At 49.4% G+C, this 15603-nt stretch overlaps 1 protein-coding gene across 1 annotated transcript in view; it reads right to left on the bottom strand.

Moving 5' to 3' along the window:
* LOC120940876 (acetyl-coenzyme A synthetase, cytoplasmic-like) overlaps positions 1–7800 on the bottom strand; it is a 58132-nt gene extending 50332 nt beyond the window's left edge. The window contains exons 1-2 of the mRNA XM_040353969.1: positions 7429–7800; positions 1676–1871 (exon numbers count right to left, since the gene is read on the bottom strand). Of these exons, the coding sequence (XP_040209903.1) occupies positions 1676–1871; positions 7429–7588 (356 nt within the window). The 5' untranslated portion in view covers positions 7589–7800. The remainder of the gene's footprint in view (positions 1–1675; positions 1872–7428) is intronic.
* Between the last annotated feature and the right edge of the window lie 7803 nt (positions 7801–15603).

The following is a 15603-nucleotide window of genomic DNA, read 5'->3' as shown; positions in this document are numbered from 1 at the left end:
TACATACAGTATACAACAGGGGGGGGGGACACATAGAATATTGAAAGGTCAGTTTATAACTAAAATCGCAGTGTATATTTGGGTACATCTGTTCTGCAGTGGTTACTGGGCTGCTTTCAAACTGATCCACCTGTGGGTTACTTGTACTAAGCCATAGACTTCTGTTATTACCTGCGAGTTTGGTGAGCTTTCTGAAAGTACACCAAACCTGCAGAATATAATAGACGTCTATTGCAAAGTGCAGGAAAGCCAAAGGTACACTGCTTTGCACCCGTGGTGCAGGTATAGCACAACGCATCAGTGTGAAAGCATCCTTGGGCCCCTTTCACATGGTCAGTCTGACCAATTGGACCATCCATTCACCTCTAAGTAGTGGCAGACATAAACCGACTTGTGTTCTACCTCCAATACGATCCGCTAAAAAGTATCATGGGCTGTGTCCGACGGACATGCCATCTACCCGCTTCACTCATTGTGGCCTGCGACCGGTTACCAAGTCGCTTAAGTGGCCCTCGCTCTTCAAAAGGTTGGTCACCCCTGCTATACAGCAACGTGTTCAGACAGCAGTATGGCGACTTCCTGTCCGGCCCCCAGAAGAAATAAAAAAAAAGAAAAAAAAAAAAAAAAAACACATTTAAAATTTGAGCTGGGCCGAGTGCATTTTCTGAATGAATACAAGGCTTCCTCTGATTAGCTGAGATGGAAAAGGTGCGCGAATGATGCCAATACCAATTAACTTTAGAAAGCTTAATGGAAATGGCCTCCCTGTACCCTATTCCAGATTTAGAATACTTTAATAAACCCAAAAGGTACATTTTTATTATTTTCTTAGCTCCTAAGGAAAAAACAATGCTCTTTAGGCAATCAATACGACCATTATATACACATTGTAAACCATTCTATACAATGTAACGTATAAGACGACTGGGCGTATAAGACGACCCCCTATTTTTCCAGGAAAAATGTTGGTTTTGAGATATACTCGCCGTATAAGACTACCCCCTTCCTACTAGTCTTTCTGGAAGCTGAGGGGTAGCCAGAACCGCTGACAGGAACAACCGCTGACAGAAACAGGCTTTTTTCAGATCTCACTGTGCCATTACATTACATGCCTCACTGTGCCATTACATTACATGCCTCCACTGCGCCACCACATGCCACCACTGTGCCATTACATTACATGCCTCCACTGCGCCACCACATGCCTCCACTGCGCCGGCCAAGACGATCTCCCCTACCTTACTTTCTTTTCAGATTTTGGCTTCCAGGCTGCGGGCATCCATGATTCAAAAGCCGCGCCTCGTCCTCAGACTGTTCCGTGATAGGCGGAACACTAATTTTCCCAGCAGGGCCTCTGTTCAGTGTTCCGCCTATCACGGATGTCCTCTCGTCCGAGGATGAGAAGGCATTGCAAAATCGCGGAACAGTCTGAGGAGGAAGCGCGGCTTTTAAATCATGGATGCCCGCAGCCTGACGGAGACAGGTACCGGCGTATATAAGACGACCCCCGACTTCGGATGCATTTTTTTTGCATCCAAAAGGTTGTCTTATACGCCGGAAAATACGGGTAAATACAAAAATGTGTCCTCCGAGTACGGTGTTTATATACACACAGTTATATATCTTAACTAGCCTTGGCAGTTAGATGCAGTGTTTATTATGTATGATATCTTACCAGAAGTAGGCCGTCTTAGCCCCGAGGTTTTTCTCTAAGACATTTCTGTCCAGCACATTGTAGCACACATTGGTTTTCGCCCCTTTCATGAATTCCACAAATATATTGCCTTTTGTGATGTCAAAATTGTAATCCAGCACTTTGCCGCTGGGAGGGGATTTCCAATAGAATTCAGAGGCAACCTCTGTCCAAAATTCTGCAGAGGAAAAATGTTTGAGGAAGTGATAAACAATAATAAATAAAACCATAAAAACAATAAACAATAACCATAATCAATCTATTGAAAAATATCAGTTATTTCTGACAGTGTGAAACATTTATTATGTAAAGAGAAATGACCTAATTCAACAACCGTTTTTATTGGTAAAGAGACCATGTTGCTACATTAACCCCTTGCCAACACCTCCACCTAGACCTTTAAAGAGGAAGTAAACCCTCTTAAAAAACAAAAAAACAAACAAACACACACACACACCTGCAAGAGAAAGACATAATGAGCTAGTATGCATAGCATACTAGCTCATTATGTGGCACTTACCGGAAATCAAAGCTCCCGAAGTGCTCCTCGTTCCCCTCCGCCGCCATGTCCCCTCAGAGCTTCTTCCTGGTATCGCTCCCCCGGCGCTGTGATTGGCCGAAGCGGCGATGACGTCACTCCCGCACACATGCGGGACTGACATAATCCGGACAGGATCACATTCATTATGCCGGGACGCTCAGTGCGCCTGCGCCGTTGTCTATGGCGCGCATGCGTCGTAGACATTGGTGCATTTTTCTCTGCAAATATCTCCTTAAACGTGTAGGTTTGGGAGATATTTCTTGCACCTACAGGTAAGCCTCACCTGTAGGTGCAAGTTGTTAAAGTGGGTTTACAACCACTTCAAGGTGTTCTGAATGACAGGAGGCAGTGTTCCTGACCATGTACCGCTGTCACATATTTGTAAACCCCTGCTAGCAGCTCCCAATGGCTAGTGGTGAGCAGGAGCTATCTGACAGCTCAGTGTACTTGGAGGGCACGGGGAGCACGGTGGAGAGGATTGGGGTCCAATGCATGAGTGATATTAAAAGGAAGATTTTTCTCATTTATTTTTTAATAAGAAACATGTTATACTTACCTGCTCTGTGCAGTGGTTTTACACAGTGCAACACCAATCCTCCTCTTCTCAGGACCGCCACTCTTGGCCCCTCCCTCCTGCAGAGTTCCCCCATAGCAAGCAGCTTGCTATGGGGGCACACAATCATGAAGGCTCATTTCTACGCTGCTGCTCTGTGTTCATTCACACACGGAGCGTGGCTCGGCCTCGTCCCCTGCTCTCTCCTAATTGGTTCACTGGCTGCAATTGATAGTAGCAGGAGCCAGTGATGTGTCTCAGCCAATGAGGAGGAGGAGACCTGGGAGAGCTGCTGCCCTCATGCACTTTGCTGGATCGAGATGGGGCACAGGTAAGTATTAGGGGGGGCTGCTGCACACAGAAGGTTTTTACCTTTATGCATAGAATGCATGAAGGTAAAGAAACCTTGAGCCTTTACAACCACTTTAAGACCAAGTTTACACTTGCGACAAAACTTGTCACTTCTGTGAAAAGCTTTTGCAAGGCATTAAACAGGTGACCATTGACTCCCACTGCTGTCAATCAAAGCCAGTGACAAGGGAGTGGGGCCAAGTTCCACTGTCTGTGTCAATGGATGTAGCAGTAGGGCTCAGGAGTGAGCCCATATGAGTGTCCCCATGGGAAGCAGCTCTCTATTGGTGACACTAGCCAGAGAGGAGGAGCCAGGAGCGAGAAGAGGAGGAGGTTTGGGGTTGCCATGTGTAATTCTATTGTTAAAAAACACATTAAACAAAGAACTTAAAGTGCAGGTTCCCCCTAAAAAAAAAATTCTAACAATACAATGAGAAGACTGATTACACTGCGGGTATGCTGTTTTTTTTTTTTTTCGTACATACCTCGTTATCGCCGTTTCATCCCTCGGCTTCCGGGTATGATTCTTTCGGGTCTGGGTGTTCCTAGTTGATTGACGTTCCTCCGACCGACGCATACTTGACGTCACGACTTTCCGAAAGAAGCCGAACGTCGCTGCGCAGGCGCCGTATAGAGCCGACTCTATATGGCGCCTGCGCAATGACGTTCTGCTTCTGTCGGAAAATCGTGACGCGCAGTATGCGCCGGTCGGAGGAACGTCAATCAACTAGGAACGCCCAGTCCAGCAAGAATCATACCCGGAAGCCGAGGGATGAAACGGCGATAACGAGGTATGTACGAAAAAAAAAAAAAACAGCATACCCGCAGTGTAATCAGTCTTCTCAATGTATTGTTAGAAATTTTTTTTAGGGGGGAACCTCCACTTTAATATATTGCATCTTACCAATTCTTAAATATACTGGCTGCATTTGTTTTATTTTTTTTATCCCCTGGTGATACTGCCAGTAACACACCTGCCTTATTCTCAACTAAACTCCTGTAGGTCTTCCTTCAACTGTGGATGGCTGACCTTCCATTTGATGGATTCAGAATAGTTTGGGAGCCAACACACTTCAAAGAGCCATGGTCACAACACCATTGATTTGTCATGGGGACATTAAGATCACCATTGGAAGGGTGACCCCCAATTAGAAGGGGTTGCCAAAGATCAGAACATTTTAGGAGTTCCTCTGGGATGAATGTTGTCAGGGGTCCTTGTGGGGTGAAAATTATGATGGGGTAGCTCTGAGGTGAAAGTTATTTAAGGGGTTCCTCTTGGGGCCAACCTCGTGTCAGGGAGGGGTTCCTCTTGGGGTCAACCTCGTGTCAGGGAGGGGTTCCTCTTGGGGTCAACCTCGTGTCAGGGAGGGGTTCCTCTTGGGGTCAACCTCGTGTCAGAGGGGGGGGGTTCCTCTTGGGGCCAACCTCGTGTCAGAGAGGGGTTCCTCTTGGGGTCAACCTCGTGTCAGGGAGGGGTTCCTCTTGGGGTCAACCTCGTGTCAGGGAGGGGGGGGTTCCTCTTGGGGTCAACCTCGTGTCAGAGGGGGGGGGTTCCTCTTGGGGTCAATCTCGTGTCAGAGGGGGGGGGTTCCTCTTGGGGCCAACCTTGTGTCAGGGGGAGGGGGGTTCCTCTTGGGGCCAACCTTGTGTCAGGGGGAGGGGGGTTCCTCTTGGGGCCAACCTTGTGTCAGGGGGAGGGGGGTTCCTCTTGGGGCCAACCTTGTGTCAGGGGGAGGGGGGGTTCCTCTTGGGGCCAACCTTGTGTCAGGGGGGGGGGTTCCTCTTGGGGACAACCTCGTGTCAGGGGGGGGGGGGTTCCTCTTGGGGACAACCTCGTGTCAGGGGGGGGGGGGGTTCCTCTTGGGGACAACCTTGTGTCAGGGGGGGGGGTTCCTCTTGGGGACAACCTTGTGTCGGGGGGGGGGGGGGGTTCCTCTTGGGGTCAACCTCATTTCAAAAGGGTCCCTCTGGGGTCAACCTCATTTCAAAAGGGTGTTCCTGCCTTATTCTCAACTAAACTCCTGTAGGTCTTCCTTCAACTGTGGATGGCTGACCTTCCATTTGATGGATTCAGAATAGTTTGGGAGCCAACACACTTCAAAGAGCCATGGTCACAACACCATTGATTTGTCATGGGGACATTAAGATCACCATTGGAAGGGTGACCCCCAATTAGAAGGGGTTGCCAAAGATCAGAACATTTTAGGAGTTCCTCTGGGATGAATGTTGTCAGGGGTCCTTGTGGGGTGAAAATTATGATGGGGTAGCTCTGAGGTGAAAGTTATTTAAGGGGTTCCTCTTGGGGCCAACCTCGTGTCAGGGAGGGGTTCCTCTTGGGGTCAACCTCGTGTCAGGGAGGGGTTCCTCTTGGGGTCAACCTCGTGTCAGAGGGGGGGGTTCCTCTTGGGGTCAACCTCGTGTCAGAGGGGGGGGGTTCCTCTTGGGGTCAATCTCGTGTCAGAGGGGGGGGTTCCTCTTGGGGTCAATCTCGTGTCAGAGGGGGGGGGTTCCTCTTGGGGCCAACCTTGTGTCAGGGGGAGGGGGGTTCCTCTTGGGGCCAACCTCCTGTCAGGGGGGGGGGGGGGTTCCTCTTGGGGACAACCTCGTGTCAGGGGGGGGGGGGGTTCCTCTTGGGGACAACCTCGTGTCAGGGGGGGGGGGGTTCCTCTTGGGGACAACCTCGTGTCAGGGGGGGGGGGGGTTCCTCTTGGGGACAACCTTGTGTCAGGGGGGGGGGTCCTCTTGGGGACAACCTCGTGTCAGGGGGGGGGGGGTTCCTCTTGGGGACAACCTCGTGTCAGGGGGGGGTTCCTCTTGGGGTCAACCTCATTTCAAAAGGGTCCCTCTGGGGTCAACCTCATTTCAAAAGGGTGTTCCTGCCTTATTCTCAACTAAACTCCTGTAGGTCTTCCTTCAACTGTGGATGGCTGACCTTCCATTTGATGGATTCAGAATAGTTTGGGAGCCAACACACTTCAAAGAGCCATGGTCACAACACCATTGATTTGTCATGGGGACATTAAGATCACCATTGGAAGGGTGACCCCCAATTAGAAGGGGTTGCCAAAGATCAGAACATTTTAGGAGTTCCTCTGGGATGAATGTTGTCAGGGGTCCTTGTGGGGTGAAAATTATGATGGGGTAGCTCTGAGGTGAAAGTTATTTAAGGGGTTCCTCTTGGGGCCAACCTCGTGTCAGGGAGGGGTTCCTCTTGGGGTCAACCTCGTGTCAGGGAGGGGTTCCTCTTGGGGTCAACCTCGTGTCAGAGGGGGGGGGGGTTCCTCTTGGGGTCAATCTCGTGTCAGAGGGGGGGGGGTTCCTCTTGGGGTCAACCTCGTGTCAGAGGGGGGGGTTCCTCTTGGGGCCAACCTTGTGTCAGGGGGAGGGGGGTTCCTCTTGGGGCCAACCTTGTGTCAGGGGGAGGGGGGTTCCTCTTGGGGACAACCTCGTGTCAGGGGGAGGGGGGTTCCTCTTGGGGACAACCTCGTGTCAGGGGGGGGGTCCTCTTGGGGACAACCTCGTGTCAGGGGGGGGGGGGTCCTCTTGGGGACAACCTCGTGTCAGGGGGGGGGGGGGGGGGTTCCTCTTGGGGACAACCTCGTGTCAGGGGGGGGGTTCCTCTTGGGGTCAACCTCATTTCAAAAGGGTCCCTCTGGGGTCAACCTCATTTCAAAAGGGTGTTCCTCTGGGGTGGGGGGTATGGTCAGGGTATTATGTGGGGTGAATATTCATGGTGTTCCTGTGGGGGTGAAAACTATTTGAGTTTTTTTTGTGGGGTGAAAACTATTTGAGGGGTTTCTGTGGGGTGAAAACTATTTGAGGGGTTCCTGTGGGGTGAAAACTATTTGAGGGGTTCCTGTGGGGTAAAAAGTATTCAAGGTGTTCCTGTGGAGTGAAAACTATTTGAGGGGTTCCTGTGGGATGAAAACAATTTGAGGGGTTCCTTTTGGGTGAAAACAATTTGAGGGGTTCCTGTGGGGTGAAAACTATTTGAGGGGTTCCTGTGGGGTGAAAACTATTTGAGGGGTTCCTGTGGGGATGAAAACTATTTGAGGGGTTCCTGTGGGATGAAAACTATTTAAGGGCTTCCTGTGGGGTGAAAACTATTTGAGGGGTTCCTGTGAGGTAAAAATTATTTTAGGGGTTCCTGTGAGGTAAAAATGTTAGGAGTTCCTGTGGAGTAAAAAGTATTCAAGGGGTTCCTGTGGGGTGAAAAGTATTCAAGGGGTTCCTGTGGGGTGAAAGGCTAAGAAGGTCTGATAAACCTGTCTTGGGGCCGTCTAGAAATACCTTGGGGGTGGTGGATGGACTTGTCGTACAAAGCCTGGTATATGTTGAAGTCTGGGATGTGTGCATTGAGTTGCAGGGAGTCTCCAGGCGGATAGGTGACCAGTTCCTCCTCCTCCTCTACATGGATCACTCCTGACGTTGCCTTCACCTGGCTTGGCATGTTTGCTGCAAGAAAGCCCAGAGAGCAGTGACTCGTCCCCAGTCGGAATGGTGGAGATCCCGGATAGCGGTGCCTCCTCCTCCTAGGAGATGTCAGTGAATGAAGCTCCGGCGGATTTAGCACGGATTAATCCCTCCTCGCCTCCTCCCTTCTTCACGGCTCTCCCTTCTGCCGCTCCACAAACCTATTTGCGAGTCTCGCCCGGGTCTGTAGACTCATATCTCGCCATCCAATCACAAGGCTCCGTGCTCACACTCCTCCACTTTGATTGGCTGCGGCGCACTCGGCTCATCTCTTGCCATTGTGTTTCGGAGGAGATGTGGTATGGAGTCAGCGGGCGGAGGAGTGGAGGGGAGGGCAGAGATATGGCTCTGGGCACACAGGGATTGCCTTGACACCTGTGCTTGGAAGTTGTCCTCTAAATTCTTGTGTTGTCATTCTCGTATTGCTGTAGTAAGCACCTTGGTGAACTCTTACAGCAGTCTGCGGTGGGTGAAATGTTAGAGAGCCATTCACAGCCCAAAGCCAGCATTCATTGGAGGAAGTTGCTGTTACCTCCTAATTTAGATATTTAAACTCTAGGAATGTAAAACAAAAAATTCCCCCTTGTAAGGTAATTATTATTATTATTATTATAGAGGACTTATTTCTATAGTTTGCATATCAGATTGTGCTAGTATTCAGCGCATACTAGCACATTATGAAAAAATACTTACCTTAAAGCGGAGTTCCACCCAAAAGTGGCATGCAATTTATTTATTTTTTTGGGGGGGTGAGCGGGTACCTAGTTTTGACAGGTATCCAGCTCCCACTTCTGCTCAGCCGCCTAGGCGACTTGAGTGGAAGGTCTTCTCTCTCACCCCCGCCCCCCACAATCACAGGTCCCAGAAGATTGCTTGTCCATTCAGGACACGGGCATGTACAGTGCGCACTCGTCTGTGAAGCCGCAAGCTGTCACAGCCAGGTGCCCGCACTAGTCATGCCAGCAGCGAGGCGGGGCAGAGAACCAAAGCTTCGGGGGGGGGGGGGGCGCATGACTGGATAGTGGAACAGGTGAGTGTGTGTTTATTAAAAGTCAGCAGCTACACTTTTTGTAGCTGCTGACTCTTAATAAACACTGAAACGGCTGGAACTCCGCTTTAAAACAAAAAGCCCTCCCGCAGCACGCTGTCACTGCTGCAGAGGCTTCCGTCTTCACCCGGTCTTTTTTCTGGGTACGCGAAGTCCGGCTGTCTGACTGGCCGAGCGTGGGAGTCCCAGCTGCGGCACACAGCTTTGAAGGAATGGCACGGGTATGCCCATAGACGTGCGCACAGGGTGTTCCAGGTGTGCCTGTGCACACCCTAATCACCCAGTGCAGTCAAGATTCTTCGAACTGCCCTGCCCCCCCCCCCCCTGGCAGCGCTGCCAGCTTCCATCCTCTTCTCTCCCACCGGCTGCTGTGGCAGGCACACACAGGGGGATGTTTTAGGAAGAGTGGTTAAAGGGGCCGGTCCCTTCCCTTTTTAAATGAACACAGTGAGTGATCGGTACCGTGTGTTTGAGCTTTGTGGTACACACCCTAATGCAATAGGTTGTGCACACCTTTGGGTATGCCGTTCCCTCAGAGGGCATGACTCGGTGAAGTCACCAGCTGCTGTTGGCTAGAATATCTCCTAAACAGTGCACGTTTAGGAGATATTCATTTTACTTACAGGTAAGCTTGAGTAAAAGGCTTACCTGCAGGTAAAAATACAAACAGAGGGTTTACTACCACTTTACTACCATATTTCAGACATGAAATATGAAGAAAGCTAATTCTTCTATAGTGTGTACTTGTCCCACACCAGAGCACTAAGTATCATTTCTGTATGCTGCTTCGTTCCTCTGTTATCTGTATGAATCTCTTCCGTGAAGTTTCCCTGACACCAAAAGAAAAAAGGTGACATGAGAGGGATTTCCAGATGATTGACAGCCTTAGCTTTGTTTTTGTGTGCTTTGTGAAGGGGGGTGAGTCCCTTCCCTCCAATCAGTTCTCAGAGCTCTCCTCACTGAGCTGTGCAGAGTGTAACTTCAGCTCTCCACCCCTTTCTGAACCCTTAGACATACTTCATAAATTCTGGACTTTGCAAATATGTAGAGGAGAGAGAGCTGTGGTTTACAGTCACTTTAAAGTGATTGTAAAGTCTTGTTTTTTTTTCTTCAGATAACAAATATGTTATACTTACCTGCTCTGTGCAGTGGATTTGGACAGAGCAGCCCGGATCCTCCTCTTCTTGGGTCCCCCTTCACTGCTCCTGACCCCTCCTTCCTGTTGAGTGCCCCCAAAGCAAGCAGCTTGTTATGGGGGCACCTGAGCCGAGCTGCAGCTCTGTGTGTCCATTCGGACATGGCCCTGCCCCCTCTCTCCTGATTGGTTAACTGACTTTGATTGACAGCATCGGAAGCCAGTGGCGCTGCTGCTGTGTCTCAGCCAATCAGGAGGGGGAGTCACAAATGGCCGAGGGACTTGTGGACATTGCTGGATAGAGAGGGTTGGCTCACGTAAGTATTTGTGGGGCTGAGGGAGGCTGCTGCACACAGAAGGCTTTTTATCTTCATGCATTAAGTTAAAAAAAAAACATATGCCTTTACAACCCCTTTTAAATCTCTTAAATGGGGGTTCACATTGGGGTCCTGGAGAGTATGCCATCACTGCTCAAATCCATCCTCATGCATTGCGCACAAGGTTGTTCTTTGTAAAGAATGCATTAAAAAAAAATCTCTTAAACAGCGCCTGTTGTTACTTACAAGTCAGACATCTTACAAACCTTAAAGTTATTGTAAAGGGTAGTTAAAAAAATAAAAAATAACAAACATATTATATTTTGCACAGAGTGGCCCTAATCCTCATTTTCTGGGGTCTCCCAGTGGTGCTCCTGGCTCCTCTTCTTCATTGGGTGCCCCCACGGAGAGCTGATTTCCATGGGGGCACTCGTGTGGGTGTGCTTCAGAGTCCTGCTGTTGCGTCTATTGACTCCCATGTCACTGAATTTCATTGACAGCAGTGGGAGCCAATGGCTCCTGCTGCTATGAGTCTAGCCAATGAGGACCAAAGACATCAGCTGAAGATTCTGGGCTCCTGCACGTCGCTGGAACGATCGGGCTCAGGTAAGAAAAAGGGGGGCTCTGGGGGGCAGCTGCAGCACAGAAGGTTTTTCACCTTAATGCATAGAATGCATTAAAGTGGAAACCCAGGAGACTTTACAACCCCTTTAACCACTTAAGGACCGCCTCTTGCACATTTACGTTGGCAGAATGGCACGGCTGGGCACATGCACGTATAGGTACGTCCTGTGCTAGTACCCAGCCGGTCCGAAGCTCCTGGACCGCGGGACCCGCGGACCCGATCGCCGCTGGAGTCCCGCGATCGGTCCCCGGAGCTGAAGAACGGGTAGAGCTGTATGTAAACACAGCTTCCCCGTTCTTCACTGTGGCGCCGTCATCAATCGTGTGATCCCTTTTATAGGGATACACAATCAATGAAGTCACACCTACAGCCACACCCCCCTACAGTTAGAAACACATATTAGGTCATACATGACCCCTTCAGCGCCCCCTTGTGGTTAACTCCCAAACTGCAATTGTCATTTTCACAGTAAACAGTGCATTTTTTGCTGTGAAAATGACAATGGTCCCAAAAATGCGTCAAAATTGTCTGAAGTGTCCGCCATAATGTCGCAGTCACGAAAAAAAACGCTGATCGCCGCCATTAGTAGTAAAAAAAAAAAAATTAATAAAAATGCAATAAAACGATCCCTTATTTTGTAAACGCTATACATTTTGCACAAACCAACCGATAAACGCTTATTGTGATTTTTTTTTACCAAAAATAGGTAGAAGAATATGTATCGGCCTAAACTGAGGGAAAAAAAAAGGTTTTTTATATAATTTTGGGGGATATTTATTATAGCAAAAAGTAAAAAATATTGAATTTTTTTCAAAATTGTCGCTCTATTTTTGTTTATAGCGCAAAAAATAAAAACCGCAGAGGTGATCAAATACCACCAAAAGAAAGCTCTATTTGTGGGAAAAAAGGATGCCAATTATGTTTGGGAGCCACGTTGCATGACAGCGCAATTGTCTGTTTAAGCGACGCGATGCTGGGAGATCAGCATTCACCGCTTCCAGGAAATGATTGCTTGTGGGCTCCACAAGCAAAATGAAAAAGTTCATCTTTGCCACGAAAACAGACAGGCTGTATTTGCAGAAACCAAACAAGCGAGTACAGCTTTGCATTGTAACACCCCATATAATGCTAAAAAAAAAAACGATTGGCTTTAAAGGCAAATATTCCCTCGGAGGTAACACAGAGTCCGTATAGTCCATCCTTGACAAAGATCCTTAAAAGGCTATCGGTGTTCTTCGGTATTTGAAGAGCCCCTTTTAAAGGCTCCTAAACTCAACTCCATAAAAGAAAATGTGTCCGTGCACTCATAGGCTTTTACAAGAGTCTAGAAGCTGCTGTGGTTATTGCGTTTAGGATAGGAACGTTTTGACCACCTGGCATAAAATCGCAGCACAATTTGGCCACATTTTGTGTTTTCCTGTGGCCACCGGTCAACCTAGTCTGTGTGTACTTGAGCCCTTATGTGGATCTGTGGAAAATTGGCTGAAAAATCTAGCCAATCAATCCCTCAGATCCACCACACATCTGCATTGTAAAGCCCTGTACACACGATTGGATATCTGATGGAATCTAATTCAATGTATTTTTTTCGTCGGATATCCGATGAAGCTGACTTTCATCAGTCTTGCCTACACACCATCGGTCAAAAATCCGACCGTGTCCAAACGCGGTGACGTAAAACACTACGACGTGCTGAGAAAAATGAAGTTCAATGCTTCCGAGCATGCGTCGACTTGATTCTGAGCATGCATGGATTTTTGACCGATGGACTTCCACACAGACGATCGTTTTTTTCTATCGTTTTTTTTATCCATAGGAGAAATTTAAAACCTGTTCTATTTTTTTTCACCGATGGAAAGCAAACCGATGGGGCCCACACACGATCGGTTTGTCCGATGAAAACCGTCCATCGGTCCGTTTTCATCAGACAAACCGATCGTGTGTACAGGGCTTAACAGTTTCACAGGAAAGACAGCAGACTTGACCCAGATAACTGCAGAACATGAGTCAGCACAGAAAAAAAAACATTAACCTTTCTGTAGGCACCTGCCTACAGGCAGTCTACAGGGGGTTGGCAATGGTAGGGTACAGATTTCCTTTTTATATGTACATGTTCTCAAGGGAACGATAGGCACAGCAGTTATACCTTATTACATTTACTTTAAAACAATTGTAAAAAGGATATTTTGAAATCTGTTAAATATGCTTACTAAAGGGACTTTTACTCAAACAGATCCTAACGCATCATGCCAACAGCCAATGAACTTATCAGTCATTGAGTAAATACTGTCTCGATGTGGGTTATGTTCTCATCAAATACCTGCTATTTAAATTGACAGACAGTCTGGGCTGAACTTTAATAAACTTATTTAAAAGGTCATTACACCCAAAAGTGATATTTTAGTTCTAGTTGGCATCCAGGGCTGGACTGGGACAAAAATTTGGCCCTGGACTTCATCCAGACTGGCCCACTTTGATAGGTCTCCCCCATGGTGGCCAGACAACTCCCGCACCCCCCCCTCCCGGCCACCCAAGCCCCCTCTCCCCATTCACTAGCCACTAGCCGTTCTACTTTATTAGAGTAGAACGGTTGGTACTGGTACTCTTATAGGCAGTACCAGTGGGGAAGCTAAACATTATTTCACCCGGGGCAAAGAATCAGTTTGGTGCCCCCCCCCTTATGGGACAAGATTAGGCAGAAGTGAGAAACTCCCAGGCCATAGCTGTTGAGTCAGCTGTCTGTCCCCTCCCCCCTGCTCCTCTGTCGTCCCCCCTGCTCCTCTGGTCCTCCCCTGCTTCTCTGTTCCCCCCAGGTGAGCGCTGCGTAGAGGGAGAGGAGGTGAGCGATGCGGGAAGGGAGAGACATAGGAGCGGAGGGGGGTGGCGGTCCGCTGTCACTGAAGCCGGCCCACTGAGCCATCGGCCCACCGGGAAACTCCCTGTTGTCCCAATGGCCAGTCCATCCCTGTTGGCATCTAGAGGATTGAGTTAGCCCTTGGCTTAATATATGACTTAGATACTCCAACAGTGAAATATCTTATTCCCATAATTGCCATAATTCCCAACTTTTTTCTAGCCCATATGGAAGTTTTGGGTGTTTCAACCCACCTTTGCATGCTTTGTCTTCTCTTGTTGTGTTCAAAAACAACCCCAACAGGGAGAGTGAGAAACCAGAACATGCAGAACAAGATCTTACAAATAGATTTATAAGAGATCCAAGAAGATGTCAGGCAGTACTCCAGTCCCGTACAAAGTCCAGGCCCCACCGGATCTGCAGAAAAGGGCTGGGCACAGGAATTCCTAAATAATAATTTATGAGTATGGGTGCGTTTATGTATTCAGTAATGGGAGGCTGTCGGCTCACAAAGCTAATCGGAGCCACTTACTTGTAATCGTTGCGCCAGGGCTGATCACTCGCATATGATCGCTGCATGAGCGGCCTTTGCGGTGTGCGGACAGTGCGATCGCTCAGGGCGCCATAGCAACAAGGGCGCCTGGCGACCGCAAAGATTTTTTAATTCGCCCGCGTATTAAGTAGTGGGCGGGGGGCGTGCCGCACACTGTGGGTGTCAGGCCGGCGCCCCCCCCCCCCGCGACTAAAGAGGACCTTTCCGGGTGGCATGGCGTGGTGCCGGGTGTCTGGCTTTGCAGGGGGGGTGCCGTGCAAGCCGCATCCCAGCGAGCCGTCGGCACACCCGGGACCTGGCCGCAGTGATCCCCCTTCTCCTTCGGCAGCTCCGCGGGTCTGAGTCTCGGCTGCCTGTGACTGTCTCAGTCACGCAGCCGAGCAGTGAAGCCTCCTCCCCCTTGCCTGTACTGTGTGTGCAGCACGCGGCAAGCAGGTTATCTGAGCCTGCTTGCTTTACAGGGCTGAAGGGGGGGGGGGGGGTCGTCTGTATTTTAGGGGGGGGGTTCTTTATTGTAGGGGGGTCTGCACTGTAGGGTGTGATCTGTATTGTGGGTGGGGGGTTGTTTTCTGTATTGTGGGGGGGGGGGGTTCTTTATTGTTGAGGGGGGGTCTGCTGCACTGTAGGGGTTGATCTGTACTGTGGGGGGGGGGGGTTGTTTTCTGAATTGTGTGTGGGGGGTCTTTATTGTTGGGGGGGGTCTGCACTGTAGGGTTTGATCTGTATTGTGTGTGGGGGGGGGGGTGTTTTCTGGATTGTGTGTGTGGGGGGGGGGGGGTCTACACTGTAGGGGTTGATCTGTATTGTAGGGGGGGGGGTGTTTTCTGTATTGTGGGGGGGTTATTTATTGTAGGGGGTGTTCTGTAATGTGGGGGGGTTCTTTATTGTAGGGGGGTCTGCACTGTAGGAGTGGTCTATTGTAGGGGGGGTGTTCTTTACTGTTGGGGGGTCTGCACTGTAGGGGTGGTCTATTGTAGGGGGGGGGGGTTCTGTATTGTAGGGGTAAATCTGTATTGTAGAGGGGGTTCTGTATTGTAAGGAGAGATCTGTATTTTAGGGGGAGGGGGTATGCACTGTACGGGGGTCTGCGTAACATGCAGGGGGTCCAGAACTGTTAGGGGGGTGTCTGTGCTACATATAGGTGTTCAGGGCTGTGTAATGTAAAGGTGTGCAGGGTGCTGTGTAATGTAAAGGGGCCCAGAGGTGCAGGGTGCTATGTAATGTAAGGGACCCAGTGGTGCAAGGTGCTGTGTAGTGTAAAGGGGTCCAGAGGTGCAGGGTGCTGTGTAATGTAACGAGGTGCAGGGTGCTGTGTAATGTAAAGGGGCCCAGAGGTGCAGGGTGCTGTGTAATGTAAGGGGCCCAGTAGTGCAAGGTGCTGTGTAGTGTAAAGGGGTCCAGAGGTGCAGAGTGCTGTGTAATGTAAAGGGGTCCAGAGATGCAGGGTGCTGTGTAATGTA

This window comes from Rana temporaria, chromosome 5 (genome assembly GCF_905171775.1).
Source record: "Rana temporaria chromosome 5, aRanTem1.1, whole genome shotgun sequence".
NCBI classification, from domain to species: Eukaryota; Metazoa; Chordata; class Amphibia; order Anura; family Ranidae; genus Rana; species Rana temporaria.
Note: the sequence above shows the minus strand (reverse complement) of the source record. Positions and strands in the feature narration are given on the sequence as shown.